The sequence below is a fragment of the Sesamum indicum genome, linkage group LG6, assembly GCF_026168435.1.
Source record: "Sesamum indicum cultivar Baizhima isolate 11 linkage group LG6, ASM2616843v1, whole genome shotgun sequence".
NCBI lineage: Eukaryota > Viridiplantae > Streptophyta > Magnoliopsida > Lamiales > Pedaliaceae > Sesamum > Sesamum indicum.
Window position 1 is genome coordinate 23,251,999 of NC_142662.1, and position 21,466 is coordinate 23,273,464.

A 21,466-nucleotide genomic window follows, 5' to 3' on the forward strand; every position below is an offset into this window, starting at 1 on the left:
CAGCTCAGATATAATTAATATACATATATACACACACATACATAGACATCATACGAAAGATTTCCGAATTTTGTTAACAATTGACCTAATTAATTAAGATCAATTAGGAACAAATATGTATCTTATTTGAGTCCAATCCAACACTTTATTATTTAAATTTGTTTGAATTAATATTAAGTTTGAAAATGATGTTTGAGTTTGAATTAATAGTAACCCTTTATGCTCATCCTTCTCTTAAATTGAATAAAAAATTGTACCCTGTCCAACTTTTGAATATCAATCTTCACACGAATTGCTACGGGTTTTAAACATAAATTTTAAAAAGTGCAATAAGTTAAACATGATTTAAATAAAATTTTAAAAACATATTTCATTTAAATTATTTCACAATATCATTAAAATTAACGATAAGATTTAGATTATCAATTACTGTTTCTAAAACGGAAAATAAAAACATAAACAAACAGCGATTTACATACTTAGACTTATGATGCAATAAGTTGAAAATGATGTGAATATTATTCACATAGCTATATATGAAATGAAATTATTAATTTCAAAATAAGATTCAGACTATCAAATTTCTGCTGATGCAGTAACTATATATATGTTGTGTACAACCCAGAAAACAGCATAACAGATAAATGGGATTGTGGTATTGCCTTCAACAATCAAAACATTGTTGGGATTCCTAGTACAAGTCATAATCAGACCATTGTCATATCAGCTGCATTACCAAAAACCTTACATCTTTGCACCATTTTATTACCAGATCAGCAGCTAAAAACCGAAAACACATATCGGTACGTAGCTATGTACCGCGTTCGTATTCATGTTCATACACCACTCGACGGTGTTTGCTAGGATGACGTTGCGGTCCATGTTTAGACCCGCGATGTAAACAGGAGCATAAATAATGCGTCTATGTATAACCATTCTCAACATACTCGGTTGCTGATGGTTTGGTACAAGGATTTAAGCTGTGTGTTCCACTTGTCAATTGCAGTATACTTGTTCGTTCCCTTTGACCTGCATGCATATTATCCCAATACTGAATATACGATACAACGGAAACAAAAGGGAAGCTGAAAACTCAGGCGGCAAGAGTGAAACTGATAAAGATATAAGTGGAGCTCAGTTGACGAGTCGACCTGTCGCCACACGCTAATAGCCGATTGACTTGATCAATGTGCCCGTGTATTTGATTATCTAAGATGAGGGACACCAACAACTCCTCAACATCTTTCTCTGGAACATTAAGCTCCTGTGGAACAATAAATGCTATTAGCAGATGTACAATTTCTTGATGGGCTATGGCCTAAGAGATAGCATTTCTTCTTTCCAAAGATAACACTACCAAATCAAAGATGCTGAGAATTAACTGTTGGTAGTGTACTGCTCAAACTACTCAGATGATAGGCTTTCGGAGTTTTTGCATTTCCTTCTACTTACCCAATATTTCTATTTTCTCTTGTTCTTGGCTTTGTTCATGAAATTGACCTTATTGGAATGCATATCAATGCAAGCCAGAGGAGCACATAAATATACCAAAAATGGCTAAACCTCGCCTGTGTTTTCTCCTCCTTTAAGGGGAAAATAAGTCGAAAATAGGAAGGAAATAAGGAAAAATATAATATAGAAGAGGGAGAAGAAAATAAGAAGGGTTCCTTGCCCAGAAAAGGATTTTCTGTATTCACCTTTGATATGAATGGGATTCGAATTCTGGTGTAAGGCTTAATCAGCTTAAGCAACACCTGCGTCCTCACATTCTTTAGGAGATCTTCAATGTAGTTTCAAATGAACGGATCATCCATTATTGTCCTTCGATTGCTCTACAAAATTCCCACCTCATGATTACTTCAGAACAACAAAACTTAATAAGATGAGATACATCTCCTAGCAAGCTGACATTAGACATTAAACATTAAAGACCTTCAGAATCTTTTCAAACTCCAAAATCTCATTCCGTTGATATGCTGCTATTAGGTTCGTCATGGCTAGAATCTCAGGATCATTTTTGTATCGGCAAAACAAAAGAAGGGTAGTGAGGGTAACCTCCAGTAAGCTTGAGAGCAGAATACAGAAGCTCAAATCCATGAATCAACTTACGGCTTTGCCTCTTGACCATCGAATGGATTGACCTCTGATTCCATCAGCATATTAGCCAGAACCAAATACCTGAGAGACATGAGGACCCTCAACTAAGTTCAAGTGGAGTTAAAAGGAATGGAGTGGAAAATAACACCAAGGATTCAGGATATTTGATTTAATTTCTTTATAATTCTATAAGCTACATCACTCTATTATTTCCTTTACAAGAATTTCGGTTTAAATGTTGTCATGCAAGAATACACCCAGAAAATACAAATGTCAAACATCAAAACCTTATATGTACAAATTTGAGCAAACCAGCAACCAAGAATGAGAAAATAGAAAATGATTGCCACAGCAGCACCATCTTAAACATTTTATCATCAATATGAGTACTATTCAGGGTGCAGGTCTCTTCTATCTGAAACCTTACAGCCATTTTTTAGTTAGTTTATACATATATATAGATATATATGTGTGTGTGTGTGTGTGTGTGTGTTTATAAAAGCAACTTATCCTATTCACATTTTATACAAGGATAAAATGGAAAAAATTCAAACAAAGTGCCAACCATAGGTCAAATTAATAATACCACACAGTAATGACAGGAAGGCTATATAACAGAGCAGATTAACAAAGAAGCCTAACATCATAGATTGAAAGAAACAAGGAAAAACTAACATAGACGGTTGGCCAGTCCTTAAGTTTGTGCATAAAAGATGTTCCTTTACATGGGACACCAATGAAACTATAGTGCATTACCTACTTTGTTAAACCAATAGCTGATTGAGTTAACTACAGGTTATGAAGAATAAGCAAACAAGCCCACACAAATATCTTACATTTAATTGATCACATGGAATTCACAAGGTTGTCATTCAGGATATAACATAAACTTGTTGAGATTAAAACTGATTCAAGGCTCTGTTTTTCAAGTAAATAGTCACGATTCACAACATATTAATCACAAATGTTATCCTAAACTTAGTTTTCTTTATTCCCCTTTGTCTTTCTAGCACTTTCTTTTAGATGACCTTTCAGTCAGTTACTAATTTAAAATTCATATTTTCTTATGTTGTCAAATCTCAGTATGGGTCACTCGCTTCCAACTCTTCACTCCTCAGTTTACTCTACGTCTAACCAAGTTGTTGAAGTTTAAATCGTAACTGCCATAATTATGGAATAAAACTATATCAAATATACTAGCAAAAAACTTCAGTTTAGCTTTACCCAACAGTATGCACTAAGCACGCAGACATATATGCACAACAAGAAGTAATTAGAAGCAGATGTATAGAAGTAGAAAACCACGAAATCCACACACAACACCAACTCCCTATCAAGACATGCATATAATAAGAAATTCAAAACATACTTTAGGCATTGGATACGCCTCTGGTTCCCAGCTTCATCATAGTTCTTAAAAGCTTCAAAGAAATCAGTAGCTGCCTCAGCCCACTGCCGCTCTGCCATATGCATTTTTCCACCACATTCACGAATTATCCCCATGATTCGTGGATGAGGAATAGCTGATTTGATAGATAATGCTTTTTTATACAGTTCCTGCAATAAATTCAGAATCCGAGTGACTCAATAAATGAATTCGAAGGACAAGAATCAACCTTTACATCCTTAGAAGAGGTTTCATAGCTTCAAAAAGTAGAATGCCGATGAACAGGAAGGAAAACGAAAAAAAAGAAAAAAGAAATTCGGATTAGATAAAGAAAAAGATAAGTAGTGATTCAAAGACACTAAAAACATAATTAAAGAAAGTAAAGAAACAATGAGTTTGATAGAAGAAGCATGCTGGTAGGATTTCTCTCAGTCCACAAATTCTATAACAGTATGACAATGCATGAATTCGCAGTTGCAGGAAAGACATCTTACTTGGCATCCAATTAATTTACAAACACTGATCATTCTTGTGTCCAATGTCAATAACAGAATTCTTTCGTCAGAAAATTGTTCCAAACATAACAAGTAATACGAGTGGAGCTATCCAGCAGGAATTAGAAAGAAATTAGGATAGCAGTAACCATAAAGTTGAAATCAACTTTCTCTTGTAAGCAAGAGGATTAGTACATTTAATAAAAGAAGAAAGGAGGAGGTTTCTCCACACAGAACTCCACATAATCACAAAAAGAAAAGGATAGACAACCCAAAGTCACGAAGAACAAGAAGATGATGAAAGGATAGGACTCTTACACCAAGAAAAAAAGGCGATAAACCAGGGGAGCGAGGGAGCAAGGATTGTGTTGATCATTTCTTGTCACAAAGTAAATTAGCATACCTGAATCCAGACGAGAAAGAAGGAAAGGCCATAAGAGTTGGTATTTCTTATCCTTGTCCAACAAAGGAAATACAAACGTGGCCTTTCCGCTCAATAACAGTAGCAATCGCAATAATAAAACATACTTAGCGGACATTAACAAGACTACTAAGAAAACAACAATGAACAAAAAGCAAACCAATTAGGAGTCAAGGTCGCCCCAGGACACATGTGAGGCCTGTAAAGAACACCCTACCTTCAGTTTTTTGTTGTTCTTTGTCTCAGTGTACATTTGGATCTCAATTGCATACACCTCCAATAACTGTGTGCCTTTCTTCTGATCATCAGTACCATCTTCTTTTTGACAAGACTTGTGAAGCTCCTTCAAGATCTGATGAAGTATGATGACTGACATTCACATCAATCGCCAAGTTGTATAAGAATAATTAATTACCTTAATCATCAAACAGTTACCTTACTCATCCGCCCATATTCACCCATATCAAACCATATTTTGCACAGTTTCAGATTTGTCTTAAACCAGAGTCTCTGGCAAAAAGAAGGACATGAAGTTTTTTACGGTTGACAGAAGAAATCACAAATATCAAATTAAATAGATTTTTTTACCTCATTCTTTGCCTCTTCAAGTGCCTTCAAGGTGGTCTGGTAGAACTCTTGCAACAGACCAAAGTTCTGACTTGCAGATTCAGAAATAAAATCCATAATGTTGTTTATGCATTTCTCACTGTAATTTCGGGTGACTGCAGACTTAATATAAGTCAACATGTCTCTGTAAGCATCCATCATTTCTTTGTACTTCCCAAGCTTATAGTAAAGCTTAACTGTTTGTTTTAAAGCTTTAAATCCCCTGAAGAAAAAACAAGACAACATGCAGTCAAAGACAGTAATTTACTCATGATAAAATCGTGAGAACATAAGCCAACACATATTAATACGGTTAATTTAACATATTTCCAGATTAATATACTTAATAATAACACATTTCCAGAACCCAACCAAATAACCATTAAACATCCTTTCCAAACTTAATACATCAGGGAATAAAACAAAACAACAAAGTGATACTCTTGTCATACAATCTCGGAGTAAGCTTAGTGGACTTGATTACTATGATCGAGTATCACTTGATCTAGTGCTTCATGAAATAAAAGTGAATGAAAATTCAAAATGCACATCAAGTCACATTATGAGAGTGGAAAAAACCAACTGACAAATAAACAAGTAATACACCATAAGAAATAAAGGTACTGGAAGAAGATATGTTTCAGCAAACGGGGAATTCTTCATTAACTGATAAATCTATAACTTCATAGCTCGCAACAAATGCATAAGTAATTATGGCAACGCGTATTGTAAGAACAATAAAACTCACCATTCAGCCTTTTCAGGTTCCATCTGCACCACTTCTGCAAAACCGTCAAGTGCTGCTTCGGGTTCTGTTTCAACCAAACCTACAAAGAAAAGAAAACAAACGGGTTATCGTGTTAAGCTAGAATAAAATAAAAGCACACAAACTACCTCATATCAAAACCAACTGCAATACACTGACCACATCCAAGAAAGAGCCACATATATTTATAAAGCCTAACTAGTGGATCCCCAAATATGCAAGAACCATAGTGTAACAAAGTCCCAAAAATTTTCGAGGACAAGACACTTTGTGAAATCTTCTTAATGCATTTGTCCATGTATACACCACAATGTGCAATCAAACAAACTTCCATTCTTCACAGACACACATAAACATTAATACAAGCACACTTGTGAACAATAAAGATGAGCCAAACGCTGTTCTAAATTCGTAAATTGAATTTCAGAAATTGCAAGAAAAAATAGTTTGCAACAATAAGGGATTGCAATAAAATGAAAAGATCCCACCTTTAGAATTATAATACTGGTTTTCAATATCAACATCCTGTTCCTCCGGTCCTCCTCCGAGTACTCAAATCCATAATCCTCCATGTCAGTATCTGACACCAAATACAACAGTTACATCCACATATCCACACATTACTTATTCTATCAAAACAAGAAAATGAGATCAACAAGAAATAATTAATGAAATGTAGATCATAAACAAACAGAGAAACGATTACCGGAACCCTGATGAATCGGTATTGCTTTTACAGTTTTACTTGGAGTAATTGGCAGCAAGACACAACAATTCAGAACACTCCACTCCGCGATGCTGAGAGAGAGAAGAAAGTGCACAAACTCACTCACTCTGTCGGAGTTGGAATTTTCGGTTTCTTGATTTGGGATTTTGATCCAATGGAAAAAGGGCGCTTGTCCTGAATTGCTTTGATCAATTGTTTGTCTAAGTTTTCTCAAGAAAATAACTTGAGAATATACAAAAGCCCAAAACAACAAAAATTCTTACATCGATAAACGAAATTTGAAAAATAAAATAATAATTCACGTCGAATTATATTCGGAAAGTAATTAACAACTGAATTCAAAATTTGAAAACAAAATATCAAAAGATAATTGCATTATCGCTCCCAAGCCCTTCTAACTCAGGTAATCTGCAGGATACTGTTTCAATTTTTGCTTACAAATTAATACTTGGTGGTTTATGCAAACATAAATTCATTAATTAATAAAACATAAAGTGAAATTTCATACCATCTATTAATATTTTGATACTTAAGTCAGTAAAATATTTTACAAAAAAAAGATAAAAATGAAAGATCGTCGTAATAAAGTATTTTGCAAACGAGGGTGGTGTGTTAAAATTTGTAAGTGAATCACAGTCCAGTTGAAATGCAAATCAAAAGTAAGTTATCTACCTAAATCTTTATATATAAGTACAAGATGAGATAAATGAGAAGACTCATGAGAGTGATTAAGATACTCCAAGATTTCTCGAAATGTCTACTTTTTATCGTGATATGTTTGGTCACGTTGTGTGCCACATCAACCGTCTCGAACACCATAGGGACAAATTTGCCACATCATAAAAAACTAGTTGAAAATAAAGAAAAGTGGTTATATGTCATCTTTATCTAGCAAACTACTGCAATCATATTCATTTGTGTTGATTTCCCTTTGTGGTGGCGTGCCATTTGAGGTGTGGGAATGTGGTTGAAATGTCCGTCGAGCTAGATGGGTCATCAACCCAACGTAGTTGGACATAGACCGATTGTTGTCTCATCAGCACACTGAAGCTGGTGCTGAGTTGGTTGGACTAGTTGTTTCATCAATTGTCGCTCTTGTCTTGATTGGATTTGATTTTTAACTGAATTTGTATTGAAGTTTATCATTAAACTTGAAAAAAGGATACTCCAAATATCAATATCAATGAAAAAGCTAATTTCTCAAAAAAAAATTTATCTTTACTCTAGTATTAAAGTGTTATTAATAAAAAAATTTTGGATACCAACATAAATTTTAGGTAAAATTATATTTTTGGTCCTGTAACTTTAGATCATTAGCACTTTTGATCCTGTAACTTGCTCCATTTACACATTTAGTCCTTTTTTTTGTGAATTTAGTTCTAAACATCTCACATTTGGTCCTTTTTTTTTTTTTAGAAAATTTAGTTATGTATTGACAATTTTGGTTCTGACGACTCAATTACAGGACGAAAAATGAGATTATTACAGTGTGAAAGGGATCAAAATTATCAATACAGCACTAAATTTGCCAAAAGAGGACAAAATGTGATATATTCAGGACTAAATTCATCAAGAAAAAGAGACTAAATATATAAATTGAGTAAGTTATAAGACCAAAATATACTAACAACCTAAAGTTATAGGATCAAAAATATAAATTTGCCTAAATTTTACTTAAAAACTAATTAATAGAATTTAGGCAACCTGCAAATATCCATACCGACCAACACTAGCTAAGTATATATCATCTTGACGCAAGTGCACCTAAACATGCAGCAGGTGCACCACATGATTTGGAATTAATTAAATACTTATTCCACTTCCAAATATCAAATTGAATATTCGTAATTATGACAATGTATATTATATGAATTTTAAAATATGTTTGGCCTCCTCTCGTCAAACTAGTTGAATTTGGGATGATAAATATTCAACATTTAATAATATGTATGGATATATATATTTATATATATGAATTTGTCAAAGTATATATGTGATGGGGATTTTATTGAAACACGGATGTCGCAAGATGTGGCCGTACAGATAGTCGCGGATCAGTGTGGACCGAAGACATTACAGAGGTTGCCAGGTGTGGTCGCTTAGTTGGTCGTTGTCCGCTGTGGATCATGGATATTTCTTTCGAGTCAGGATAATTCGGATCCGACCCATATAGGGACCCAGACAGATGGCATGTTGAGGAGACGCTTAGTCATTGCATGAGCACCCTTTGAGACGACACGCGTCGAAGGATGGGACCCACAAAAGAACCCTATAAATAATCCACTCCGTGGCAATGAGAGGTACTTTTGAGACACTACTTTTTACTCGCATACTTAGATCACTGAATTTTTCTTCGACCCGAAACTTACTTAAGCATCGATGTCGTCGTCGGGACGAACCCAACTAACTTAATTTTCTTGTTTTATCTTCAGATATCAGATTCGGATTGGTGACGTGAAGAGATCATGATCGTTAATCGTTATCAAGCGTGATTTACCCGAATCAATATGAGTAAAAGGAAAAACAATAATTAATCCAAAAAATAAATAGTGTCATTAATTTTCTATATTTGCGCTTGTATTTATTTTTAAAATTATACGAAAATTATAATGTATAGTACTGTATTATTTTTATAATTATTACACAGTCAAAAGATAATTATATAATTAGTACTTTTATAAACTATTATTATTTTTATTTGTGTTTGTAGGACACTACATGAATATTTACAAGTAAGTTTGATATGATGTTGATTTAGTTTTAAATAAATATCATATATAGCCATCTGTTAAATAAAATATCAATTAATTTCTCGTCAATATCAAGTAAATTAAAATATGTGCAATGTGTATATTAAATTTTCATATCACTATCTCGTTAATTAATTCTACATATTTCATAAACTTATAATCAATATACTCTCCAAATATAATAATTAGAGATTTACTGAAAAGAGCTTCATCACTTAATATATTTATAGGGTGAATAGCAATTTATCTCCCTATGATATTGAAAATGAGTATATTACCCCTTTATGAAAAAAATATAGCAATTAACCCCCCTGTACTTTTTAAAATGAAGCAATTTACCTCCTTATATAGGGATAAATTGTTGTATTTTAAAAAATATAGGGAGGTAAATCGTTACTTATTTTTTTATAAGGGAATAATTTGCTCATTTGTAATATTACAAGGGAGTTGCTTGCATTTTTGCCTATATTTATATATATATATATATATATATGTATATATGTCTATCAATAGTTGAGTTCACACCTTATAATATATGCATAGTCAATTGTAATCAATATATCCCTAAAAAGACAAATTAATGATGACAATCATAGTCACTTCACATCATAAATAATGTACAAATTTAAAATTAATATACACCATAAATTATATCTACATCTTCTGAAGTTAGATATAATTGCAAAAATATTCCATTTTCTTTATAAAATTATAAATATATTCACTAAAAGAAATTTAGTATTTATCTATGGTCAATTGCTATGGTTAAAAGTAAATAACCATAATAAAAAAGTATTGACTACGGCTACGTAATAGTTACCGATCGTAGTTTTTGCCCGTATGGCTAAAAGTCATGATAAAAATATTTACTATATATGCCTCGTAACTATAAAAAGAAATAGTAAATTTTATTCTAGTGATCTCTCGCTGCTATAGTTGTAATTATGCTAATTGCATTTTTCATCCTCTAATTATGCTTGTTCGACATTTTATTCCTTTTATTCAAGCATAATTAGAGAACAAAAATATGCAATTAAACAGTTGTAATTACGAGTACACCCCTTATTCAATCAACAAAATTTTACACAAACAATATTACATCTCAGGTATATTACATTAACACCCTCAAAGATGTATCCATAATTTTTCAAAAAATATAAAATACTTATATAATTAAATCTAATTTTGATAGCTGCTAATATAATTTAATATATCCATATCGTCGACTAGTACAACTTCATTTATTAATCATTTCCTTGGGACATTTTTTATTTCGAAAAATGATTTAAATAATATATGAGAATGCATATATAAATATATATATATATATATATATATATATATTAGTTCATCAATTTTGGACAATAGAATATAAGTTGGTCAACATTCTAAATGTAATTAAATTAACACGATTACATTTGATTAGGCGCTAAGACAATAATTAATTAGAATGGTCAGATTCTCGCAATCCACGTCTAATCATTAAGCCACACATAAAAGCAACCTCTATCAATAACATACGAAATAAAATCAGATGGGGCTTAATAAATAAGATCATGCCCTAATTATCGGTCCACACATTGATCCATCTTTCTTTTTTTCTTTTTTTTTTTTCCCTTCTCTTTTTGCTATAATTATTAAATATTTTTTAATAGTTTAAACTTTTAAATGAGAAGATCATTCGGTATATGATATGAGAGTCATATCAAACATGATCATGTCCTGATTCGGATATTCTCATTGCGAATGATTTTATGGAAAAAGAGTTTCATGTGCACTCCAGGGAATATAAAATTTAATAATGGTTGACTGTAACGGTTAAAATAAATAGTCGCAGTAAAAAATTAAATAGTTATTGGTCGCGGCTACGCTATGTGTGCTGATTTTTGTAAGTGTGGTTACAATATTTATCATATTGGATAAGCTAAGTTTTTTCATCACTTATATTTAACCATGATTAATAATAGTAATTTAACTTATTTTTTTACTTTATATTAATTAAAATGTAGGGGATAGTAAATTTTCTTTTAGTGGTGCAAGACTTGACCTAAAAGAAATAAAAAGGATAAATGCTATATTTGGTCCATTTTTAAGTTTTCGTTTAAAATCACTTTCAATCTTATTGACCATTTTACCCTTCAAGAATCAAAATTTGGACACATTTTCGCTGCAAAATGGTAAAAGGGACCAAACTGAAACAAAAATTAAAGCCTAAGGATGCTAAAGTCAAGAATTGAACTTGAGGGACTAAAGTGATTATAAACAAAAACTTAAGGGACCAAATATAACATTTATCCAAAAAAAATACCGTCTATCACTAGAAAAAAAGATAAGATTAATCCCTACACAATAAATCACTATGATTAAAAGTCGTAGTAAATTAATACTATGTACCACAGTTAAACAAAATCTATACGAAAATTTAAGTTTGGATCATGGTTCACCAAAATGCCAGAGTTTTTAGCTGCAATAAATATTTGACCCTCGCTTGCGGAAACAACAAACAATAATTGATTTTTTACTTTCAATATGGTAATTAATTATAGTAACATGTCATATTTTTTTTCCAGTGTATATGTAAGGTCAGAGCACATCAGGAATATTAAATGTTATAAACCAATTATTTAGTAAATATTACTCCATGGCAATAATTACTCAGTAGCAGGTACAATAAGGGTAGCCTCAACAGTAACAAGAATATTATTTTTAAATATATATAGCTTATGTAATAATTTAAATGTGACAATAAACATAAGATGAGATTTGATTAAAAATAAGATCATTTTTAATTATAGTGCATTTATCAACCGGATTTTTTTCAAGAGAAAAAGGAATATTCTGAATAGGGAAGACTGTTGTACGTATAGAGGGCAAGGAATTATTTGAACAATGAATTGAACTAAAAGATCGATGTGAACTACTATATTTATTATATAATTTTGATGAGTGTACTGATCAATCTCATTTAATAAATATAATTCAACGGTTAGCAAATAATATTTGGCAAAATTAATAACTATTTATGTATTTTTTTTAATTATATATCTAATTAATTATAGACTACCAAAATTGTCAATTTCTTAAAAGATATAGGACAAAAGTTGTAATTAAAAATTATAATTTGAAGTACTGTCACATCATCAAATTCACCAAGAACTCAATTTAGATTCTAACATGGCTGATGTCGTGGATTTTTTCGATCAAATTGGCCGAACCTAAAATTGCTATAATTTTTAAAATGACAAGACTAGATTGTAATTTTTTTAATTTAAATAGGACCAAAATTTTCATCCCCTAACTTACGGCACTAAAATTACAATTCATTTGTTATAATATAGGGAAAAATTCATTTTTCTAAATATGCACACACGGGACGCATTATGGGAACAACGGATCCCACCATTCTGTAGTTAATTGCAATTTGATAGTAATATTATCACTAATTATAATAATTAAGAAAAGAATTATAGAACGTGGGTAGCTACTAGGCCGAGTACTTCTCAAGTCCACCCGTACACACTATCGTTCGAAATATGGAATATCCAGCTTCCGACCAGACCTTTAGATCAGGACAAAAATTCTATCCTAATTTCTCATGGCCAGATATAACCTTATATAAATCCATCTTCATCATCCACCCACTTTCCTTTTTTATTCCACCTGTTCTCTGTTTATGCTTTCAACTCATATATCGAGAGAGAGAGAGAGAGAGAGAGAGAGAGATTTTGGTCTTGACCAGGTGATCAATGACAGGAGTACCTTGCAAGGTAATCTATTCAACCCCCACTCTGTCTGTGTGTGTGTGTCTGAATTCAGACCCCAAGTGATTGAGATCTCATTGTGTTTGTGTGTGTGTTAGGATAAAGTTTTAATTTGCCTGATTTTGCCTTTGATCATAGTAATATTAATGGAGCAGTATGTTTTGGTATAGCAGGAGGGCATGGAAATGGAAATGGAAGAGTACTTTGATGAGATGTTTGGTGTTAAGGCTAATAAAAGTAATATCCCTGCTCATCATGAGATCTTCACCTCTCACCCTTTCTCTACTAACACTACCAACCAGTTGGTGGAGTACCCTCCTTCCTGGAATCTTTCTTGTACTACGCAACAAACGACACCCAAGAACGTCCCTTCTTCTTCTGCTTCTGCTTCTGCTTCGGCCTATCAGCTAATTTATGTCGAAAACAAGAACGCGATCCCCAGCCTGGAAGAATCATTAGTTCATGATCAGTTTGTTAGCCCTTATAATGGATTGACTGCTAATTTATCATCCAACACACTACTGAATTTTTCATCCCCAGTACTGATTAACCAGCATGATGATTTATCGAAGAGGGTTAGTTGCAGCAGCTTGCCGGTCAGGAGCACGTTACAGGCCCGAGATCATCTCGTGGCCGAGAGGAAACGCCGAGAGAAGCTAGGCCAGCTTTTCATTACTCTTTCCAAAGTTGTGCCAGGTATTAAGAAGGTAAACATCTCCTCTTCAAAAGCTTGACAGAATAAAAATTTAGAAAGAAATAGGGTTATATTTTAACAGTACTGATCATGTTAATTATCATCTCCAGATTAACAAACCTCGTGATTTTACTGGATTAGGGTGGTTGTTTTTTTCGAAAGAGTGAAGGGAAAAATTGGGAGAAGCTTAGGAAACTAAAATTTTCGTTTTCATGATCTAGCTATAAATTACCATGCTGTTTATGATAATTTATTTTGTAATAATAAGTGTGGATATATAGCTAGGCTGGTTCAGTGATAAATGTTCTGGAAACAATTACTTGAATTTCAAAATTAGGGTTTCTCTCTGGAAATCTCATTATAGAAATATTGAAATTTACAAAGTGTACTTAACCATGGATGGACTACGAGAATCAGTAATGAGGTGTCTCGTGGTTCATAAATAATATATATTACTTGAAAATTTATTATTTTTTCTTCCACTTGTAAATTGTTCGTGAAAATAGTTTGGAGTTAAATGTTAATTGTTTGCAGTTGGACAAGGCTTCTATACTTGAAGATGCTATTGACTACATAAAAATCCTGGAAGAACAGATTCGAGTTCTTGAGATAGAACAGGTGGAGAAACGGTCAGAGGATATCGATAATTCTACCTCTAAAGAGAGCTCCAACATTATTGATGACAGCATGAACGAGCTATCAGCTGCTTCAGCAATCAAGGTCAGAATTTCAGACAGGAATGTGCTCATAAAAATATTGTGCAAGAAACAAAAGGGATTCATGTCAAGAATTCACATGGAAATGGAGAAGATGAATCTGTGTGAGGTAGACGTAAGGGTGATGCCATTTGGGAGGGATGCACTAGACATCACCATTCTCGCCCAGGTATGTATTCGATTACAGATCTGGATTGCTTTTATATACATGAATATTGTCTATTTTATGTTTCACTTTGGTCTATGTATGCAGATGCAAAGCGAATTATGTGTTACAGTAAAGGACATTGTTGATCACCTGGACATGGCTTTCTTCAGTCCACCTCACATGCAATAGTAACTTTTGTTAGTCCCTGGACACATCTTCTGTAATTATCATTATAATTTTTTGCCATCTGCGTCGGACTATTATTACTACACACACACACACACTTCTCGTCATTAAAATAATAATAAATTTGTTCATAAATATGTGTGTGCGCGCTGCGCTTGTTCACTATAATTGTTTTCAACCTCTAATACCACGGCTAGACCAAGATTCTTAGTCTTGGGAGCTCAGGAAAAGTCAATTAGGATGGAATTAATTAGGTTGTGAACTAGTGTTATCTTTTACTATAGTTCTTCTTGGTAATTTCAAAATTATCAAACATTCCCTCAAAATTTATTAGACTAATTACGTACCAATTCATTCCATCAACAGACCAATTGCGATAATGTCCACTCTATACAGGAAAAGAGAAAAAACACTTAATTGCGACTCTCTTTGGTGACGGATCTTTAATAAATCCATTACGACTCAAGTTTTGTGACGGATTTTGAGACAACCATTGCTAGGTCACAGTACACCCCCATTGTAAATGATCTGTGACAGTTTGCGAGGGAACATACAAACCGTTGCAAGTATTTGCAACGGACATTTAATTCCATCGCAATACATGATGGTGTGACGGTTAACAGAACAAACAACTTCTAGCAACGTTTGTGACAAGCTTTGAAACGGATACAATGGTTTCCTATTGTGTCAATTTGGAACAAGATCTGCGATAGTCAACCACTGCAAAACCACAATTTTTATTGAATGGTTTTCAAACGATAGTTTGTGACGATTGCTTGTTCAATTTCAAAAGACCGTCAGTAGGCTTGTGTGCAATGGGATTTTGATTATGTGCATGTTGGATTTGTGATGGTATGACCGTTGTTATATCCGTCACAACTATTAAATTAATTTTTTAAAACTTTTTATTAATTTTATAATAACTTATTAATTACAATAAATTTAATTTTTTAATATATTAAAAAAATTATATTTATTGCAACATTTAATTCAAGAAAATAAAATATCCTAATCTAATCCCCAGGGCTCTTGAGGAGCCAGAGAATTAGGCTCGACAATGAACTGCTAGGTTGCTACGTCGGCCTATAGGCGAAAGGAGTATCATATGATGTTGGGACGTCGTCATTTGATGGAGGGGTGCGGATTCCTATATATAGTCTAGCATCGTTATCGTGATCTTCTGGAGCTAGTCGATTAATCTTTTATTGGTCTGCATATCCTTTTGCTTCGATTCTTGCAAAAGTTGACGTCGCTACTGACGTTCCCTGACGGGTCGGCCTTCGTGCAATGGGTTTTGGAGCCATGTCGAAGATCCAACTCTTCTTCTAGTCCCCTATTTTTGCCGACCACAACTCCTGGGAATATAACACTATGTTTGTTTTCATTTTTAAATTATTTTCGGGATAAGTCAAAACATATCCAATGTTTGTCATCATTTAGAAACACCTTATCTAGGTGTTTTAAACTGTTTTAACATAAATACATACACATATATATACACATACATATACATAAATATATATAAAAAAAGACATGATTTGATAATGAATAGTAATTTTTGTCTCTCAAAACACAACATTAAACACACAATACTTATTTTAAATTATCTCTAAAAATAAATCCAAACATACATACTATCTCTAACACACACTTATTTATCTTTGTTTTTCTCTCTCTATCTCCACAAAACACAACAAAACACTTAGAAAACGAATCCAAACATTATGTAAAGTTTCAAGGGGTTTTTGGGAGGCACACTCCTCCCCGCGCCGTTGCTGCCCTCCGCCTCCATCCACCGCCATTCTCTTCTCTTTTTCTCTCAGTGTATATAAAATATATATGTAATTATAATTACAATTATAATATATTTTGTTAAAATTTATATAAAAATATAATTTTAAATTCAGACAATTGATTTGAATTAAAATAAAATTTGTGTCATTGATCTACTAATTAAATTTAAATATTAGATTCAAATTAAATTTGACGGTTCTTAAATAACATTTACAAATATAAATTTATAATTTAAAATTTAAAAAAATAAAAATTAAAGATAAAGCGTGTGCAGTTCACGAATCGCGTGGGGTATAATTTACTTAACTTTAAAGAACCTTTGGTATATTTTGGTATGTATTTTTCCCCACTCCAGACAATGTTGACCAATCCAACATCACCTACCTGGTTGACTGCGTTCTTGTGCAGCTGAGATGCGCAAGGGGGGTAAATGACTATTTTTCTGTCACTTGGTTTTTTGTTTAGAAGGTTTTTGGGTAAAATTCATTTCAGTCCTCAACATTTTCTATTTTTTTAATTCACTTTAAATTATTCTATAAAAATATTATTTAAAAAATTCAAGAAATTAGCTTCCCGACAATTTTGTTAATATGTCATCGACCAAGTTATTATCTAAATAATTGAACAAAGATAAATTCTTCTATTTTCAAATAATTATATTTTTCTAAATTATGTGTTAGGGACCAAATTACAATTAAAAACTCTAAAGGACTACAATGATTTTTTTGTTAAGAAAAAAAAAGAGAAAGAAACAAATTATAAAGGTAATATATATGGAAAATCACCCATCGAAAGGACTGATTTGAGGTGAATTTGAAATGATAAAAATTATTTTAAAATTAAAATTAAATATCGAGGACTAAAATAAATTTTAGCCAAAAAAAAAAAAAAAAGATCGCCTGTTAATTGCATGGGAAGGCAATTGCATTTAACCCTCCAAGAATTGTGCCCTATGAAAGACCATTTATGTTAATTTTTCATTAACGTTTTTTTAATGGAATTATATATAGAGTTGAGGGCGGACAAATCCAATTATATATATTGTGAATCTATGAGAGAGATATATTTAGGTCAGCATTCTCACCCTCCATTCTGATGATCTATTAAGATATATATATTATAGTAGTTAAGTATAAAAATATAAGAAGATAATTTAAAGAAAACACACACATGTACAGCTCCAGAGTGTATAAGTTCTTGGGATCTCTTGGTGATCTCATACTATGAGTGTTGGATATATTTATTATAAGTTATATAATATATACTTATATTTATATACACAAATATTCATACATGTATATGTATATAACTATATATTAGCAATGGGGATGTATCTAACTCAGCTTCAAAAAGACTATAATACCCCCATGGGACAGGCAGTATACCGTACAAGGTCAAAGATCCGCATCCTTCTCATTCGGGTCGGGTCGAACACTGATCCAATCCAACCCGAGACCCAAAAGGGCCGTCCGATGGCCTTTTACTTGAGAGCCTAGAATGACGACACATGGATCCGTACGAATATGGACATTTGGCTCCTTATAAATACACGTACCCACTTCATATTTTGGTAAATCATTTATTATTACTGAAAAAATTACAATTTTAGTCCTACAACTTAGGAGGAGTGGCATTTTTAGTCCTGTACAAATTGATTTTCGCTTTGTCTTGTAAGTTCATAATTTAGCAATTTTAGTTATTTTCCGACCAATTTGGCCGGATATTGCAATTTACTTGCAATTTTAGTCATGTAAATAAATTTATATTGGATAAAAAATGTCAACTGTCCCAAATTATAGAACTAAAAGTGCCAATGCCCCATAAGTTACAGAACTAAAATTGTAATTTAATTGGGTCTTATGCAAGTCACATACAATTTTTCGGTCAAATTGGCCGAAAAATGATGAAAATTACCAAATTTTTAAAATTACAACTATATTGCAAAAATCAATTCGTATAGGATCAAAAATACCACCCCGCATAAGTTACAGGACTAAAATTGAATTTTTTTTCATTATTACTTTAGCACTAGCTTTGTAAGCTTTCTTTTTTATCTTTCGATTTGATTAAGTATCAGAGAGCCTTTGTCGGGGGCAACCTACCGAGCCTAACGAGCATCTTTTTCTCAATTCTCAAACACCGGATTACAAGGCAAGCAACCATGACCCCTACCCAGATCAATTAGGAACTTTTTTATCATATTGTAAAAGTATACAGAAATAATAACAAAAATATCAGATACTTGTAAGAAACAAGATTTACTTAGCTCAAAATTTTTTCCTACATCTACAGTATGCTCAAGATCGATTTCTATAGCTAGTGTGGTTGTCCGTGAATCACAATAAAACGGTCACTCATCAATTATTTATTAATATACTAGGAGTAAATTATTAGATTTTATAATTTTACCCTCAACAAAAAAAAGTTTCTGAAGATTGAATTATGGTTGTCAAGCCTGGATGTAATATTTGGTCGGACTCCATACTCCAACAATAAATACATACATAGGTATATATATATTTTACATATATATTATTCTTTTTGAGGTTTTTTTAAGATAAGTTGGTGGAGTTGTTTAAATATTAGGTAATTACGGATATATTAAAGATGCAAGATACTTGGACAAAAGCTAATCATAATATATATATATATATATATATATATTAATTGGAAAATCTAATATTTAAGATCTGCTACACGTATAAACATACATATGCCCCCACAAGAGATTGTGATCTCTTCTAGTTAATTATAAATACCCTTATGATCCTATGTAGATTATGTTTAATTATAAGAAATTTCTTGGTTAGAAATATATACTTGTTAATATTCTCGACATCATAATTGTGGTGTTCTTTATTTCTTGCCAGCTTTGGATCACAACTAAGGACAGGATTATATACATATTAATCAAGTGATAATTACGTGGTCCCTCAACCATAGCTATTTATGTACTTTTGGTTTTCAAAATATTTGAGATTGCAGTTTTAGTCGTCAAACTGTACATTTTTGGTCATTTTTATTAGTGGGCTGTTAAAGTTGACGGAATTTTGCACATGCCGCTAGTTAATTTGGAGGCGGAAAAAACAGCCATTTTCCTCTCGTTTTGTGATCAAAGTACCTATTCCTCCCATTTTTTTTGTAAGTTTCGAGAGAGAAACAAACAAAAAAAAAATGAGTTCGAGCAATAAATTTTCTCTATAATCTTAATAAGATTTCTCATAACTAACCCATAATATATCTTCAAATTAAAACATTAAGGGTCCCCCATACTCACTGTTATTTTGTTTTTATTAGTAGTTAAATTAAAATTAAAACAAGAAGGCCAAGAAAACAAAAACCAAAAGATTCCCATCAGATATCATCAAACATAATAAAATCTAGCGTTGCAGATCCGATGAAAGATATAAAAAGCTAATCAAAATCAATGCTTGATCAATAAATAGAACTTCTATTTTTGTTTAAATTGTAGTGTAAGAATGTAGAAATATAAATGAAATTATGTTGCCTATATATATATATATATTGATTTTTTTAGATGGACTTGCGACGGACAATACATGGTCTTGGCAATATAGCCATTAATATTGATTTGCGACTGCAAAATATTATCGTTGCTATTCCAATGCTGGAAACATTCATAGTCGAATTTGTGCCAAAGTCGCTAATGCGCAACTGATTTTTGCACGACTTTGCAATGCACCTTCTCCTTCTGCTAATCCGTCGCAAAATTCATTACATCCTTGTCTCAAGTTTCAGTCGCAGTTTCTGGGGCGCTTATTGGACGGAAGCTATGTTGCAGCATGTTTTGCGGCAGCAACTTCTCCCGCCATATTTCGATGAAACTTGCGATGACAGTACTATCGAAAATTTTTGTCATATTATTGCAGTCGAGTTTTGCGATGGTTTTCTGCACTTGAGTTATACAAAATTAGAATGAACAATACCTCACGTTATAGGACACTGATTGAGTCGAAACTGTGTCAACGGGTCTAGTATGAGATTTTAATTAACTGAGCTCCTTCTTAATTCTCATACTCACTTAAAAAACAAATTATATCCCTACTTTGATGAGTTCAAAACTGATTAAGATGATGGTGCTCCTTGTTTCTCATGCTTCATTACTTAAAAAAAGCAAACTACATCAATCATTAACTTAGTTCACAACATAAATAATTAATGCATAATTGTCCTAATTATTACACACTTAGATGTCAATCATACTCAGTTCACGCTATAAAAAAATGCACAGTTGTAATTAATATAAACATGTCCTCGTCTACTTCATTTCTTAATCTTTCTCATGGGACATTATTTTATTTCCCAAAATTACTATAAATAATAATATATTGATATTTCATCAATTTGCACAATAGAATATTAATAGTTGGTCTAAATTCTAATCTAACTAAATTTGAGTAGCCGCTAAAATTAATTAATTATTTTTTTGATAGTATTTGGTTGATTACTAATTAACTAATTAATTACAAAGGTCAGATTCTTGCGATCCACATTTCGTCATTAGGTCATTTATAAAAGCAACCTCTAACAATAAAATATAGGAAATAAAATAAAAACGGGACTTATTAAATAAGATCATGCCCTAATTTTCGGGTCGGATCGATTTCTATATTATTCTTTTAGGTCGTTTCATTATAACGATATAAGAGAAAGAGAGAGAAAGAGGGGATATTTGTGATAGAATCCCTACAAAATTCATCAAATAAAATAGGGATAATTATATTATTATTTTTTTTGAAATTTGATGTAATTACATGTAAATTTTTACCGTTTGAAAAATTACATCTACCATCTCTGAGATTTGCTTCTATTTAACAAATAAGTCCACCTGTTAGTCAAAATTCACTGAATTTGCTAATATCAGTAAATTCGGTAAATTTGACTAACGAAAGAACTTA

The 21,466-nt window shown here is 32.2% G+C and overlaps 1 protein-coding gene and 1 pseudogene across 2 annotated transcripts; one reads left to right on the forward strand and one right to left on the reverse strand.

The window, feature by feature from the left end:
- Positions 1-574: 574 nt before the first annotated feature.
- LOC105163721 (COP9 signalosome complex subunit 2-like) lies at positions 575-6,343 on the reverse strand (annotated as a pseudogene). The gene is made up of 11 exons (XR_016065710.1): positions 6,260-6,343; positions 5,754-5,832; positions 4,988-5,228; positions 4,835-4,909; positions 4,617-4,751; positions 3,467-3,654; positions 2,110-2,178; positions 1,933-2,023; positions 1,698-1,832; positions 1,152-1,264; positions 575-1,029 (listed from the first exon to the last, which is right to left on the reverse strand). The product of XR_016065710.1 is annotated as a COP9 signalosome complex subunit 2-like (transcript).
- A 6,501-nt stretch (positions 6,344-12,844) lies between these two features.
- Positions 12,845-14,969, forward strand: LOC105163960 (transcription factor bHLH25). The gene is made up of 4 exons (XM_011082497.3): positions 12,845-13,015; positions 13,183-13,716; positions 14,238-14,588; positions 14,673-14,969. Exons 1-4 carry the CDS (start codon positions 12,995-12,997, stop codon positions 14,754-14,756), a joined length of 990 nt encoding a protein of 329 aa, XP_011080799.1. The 5' UTR covers positions 12,845-12,994; the 3' UTR covers positions 14,757-14,969.
- Positions 14,970-21,466: the final 6,497 nt, after the last annotated feature.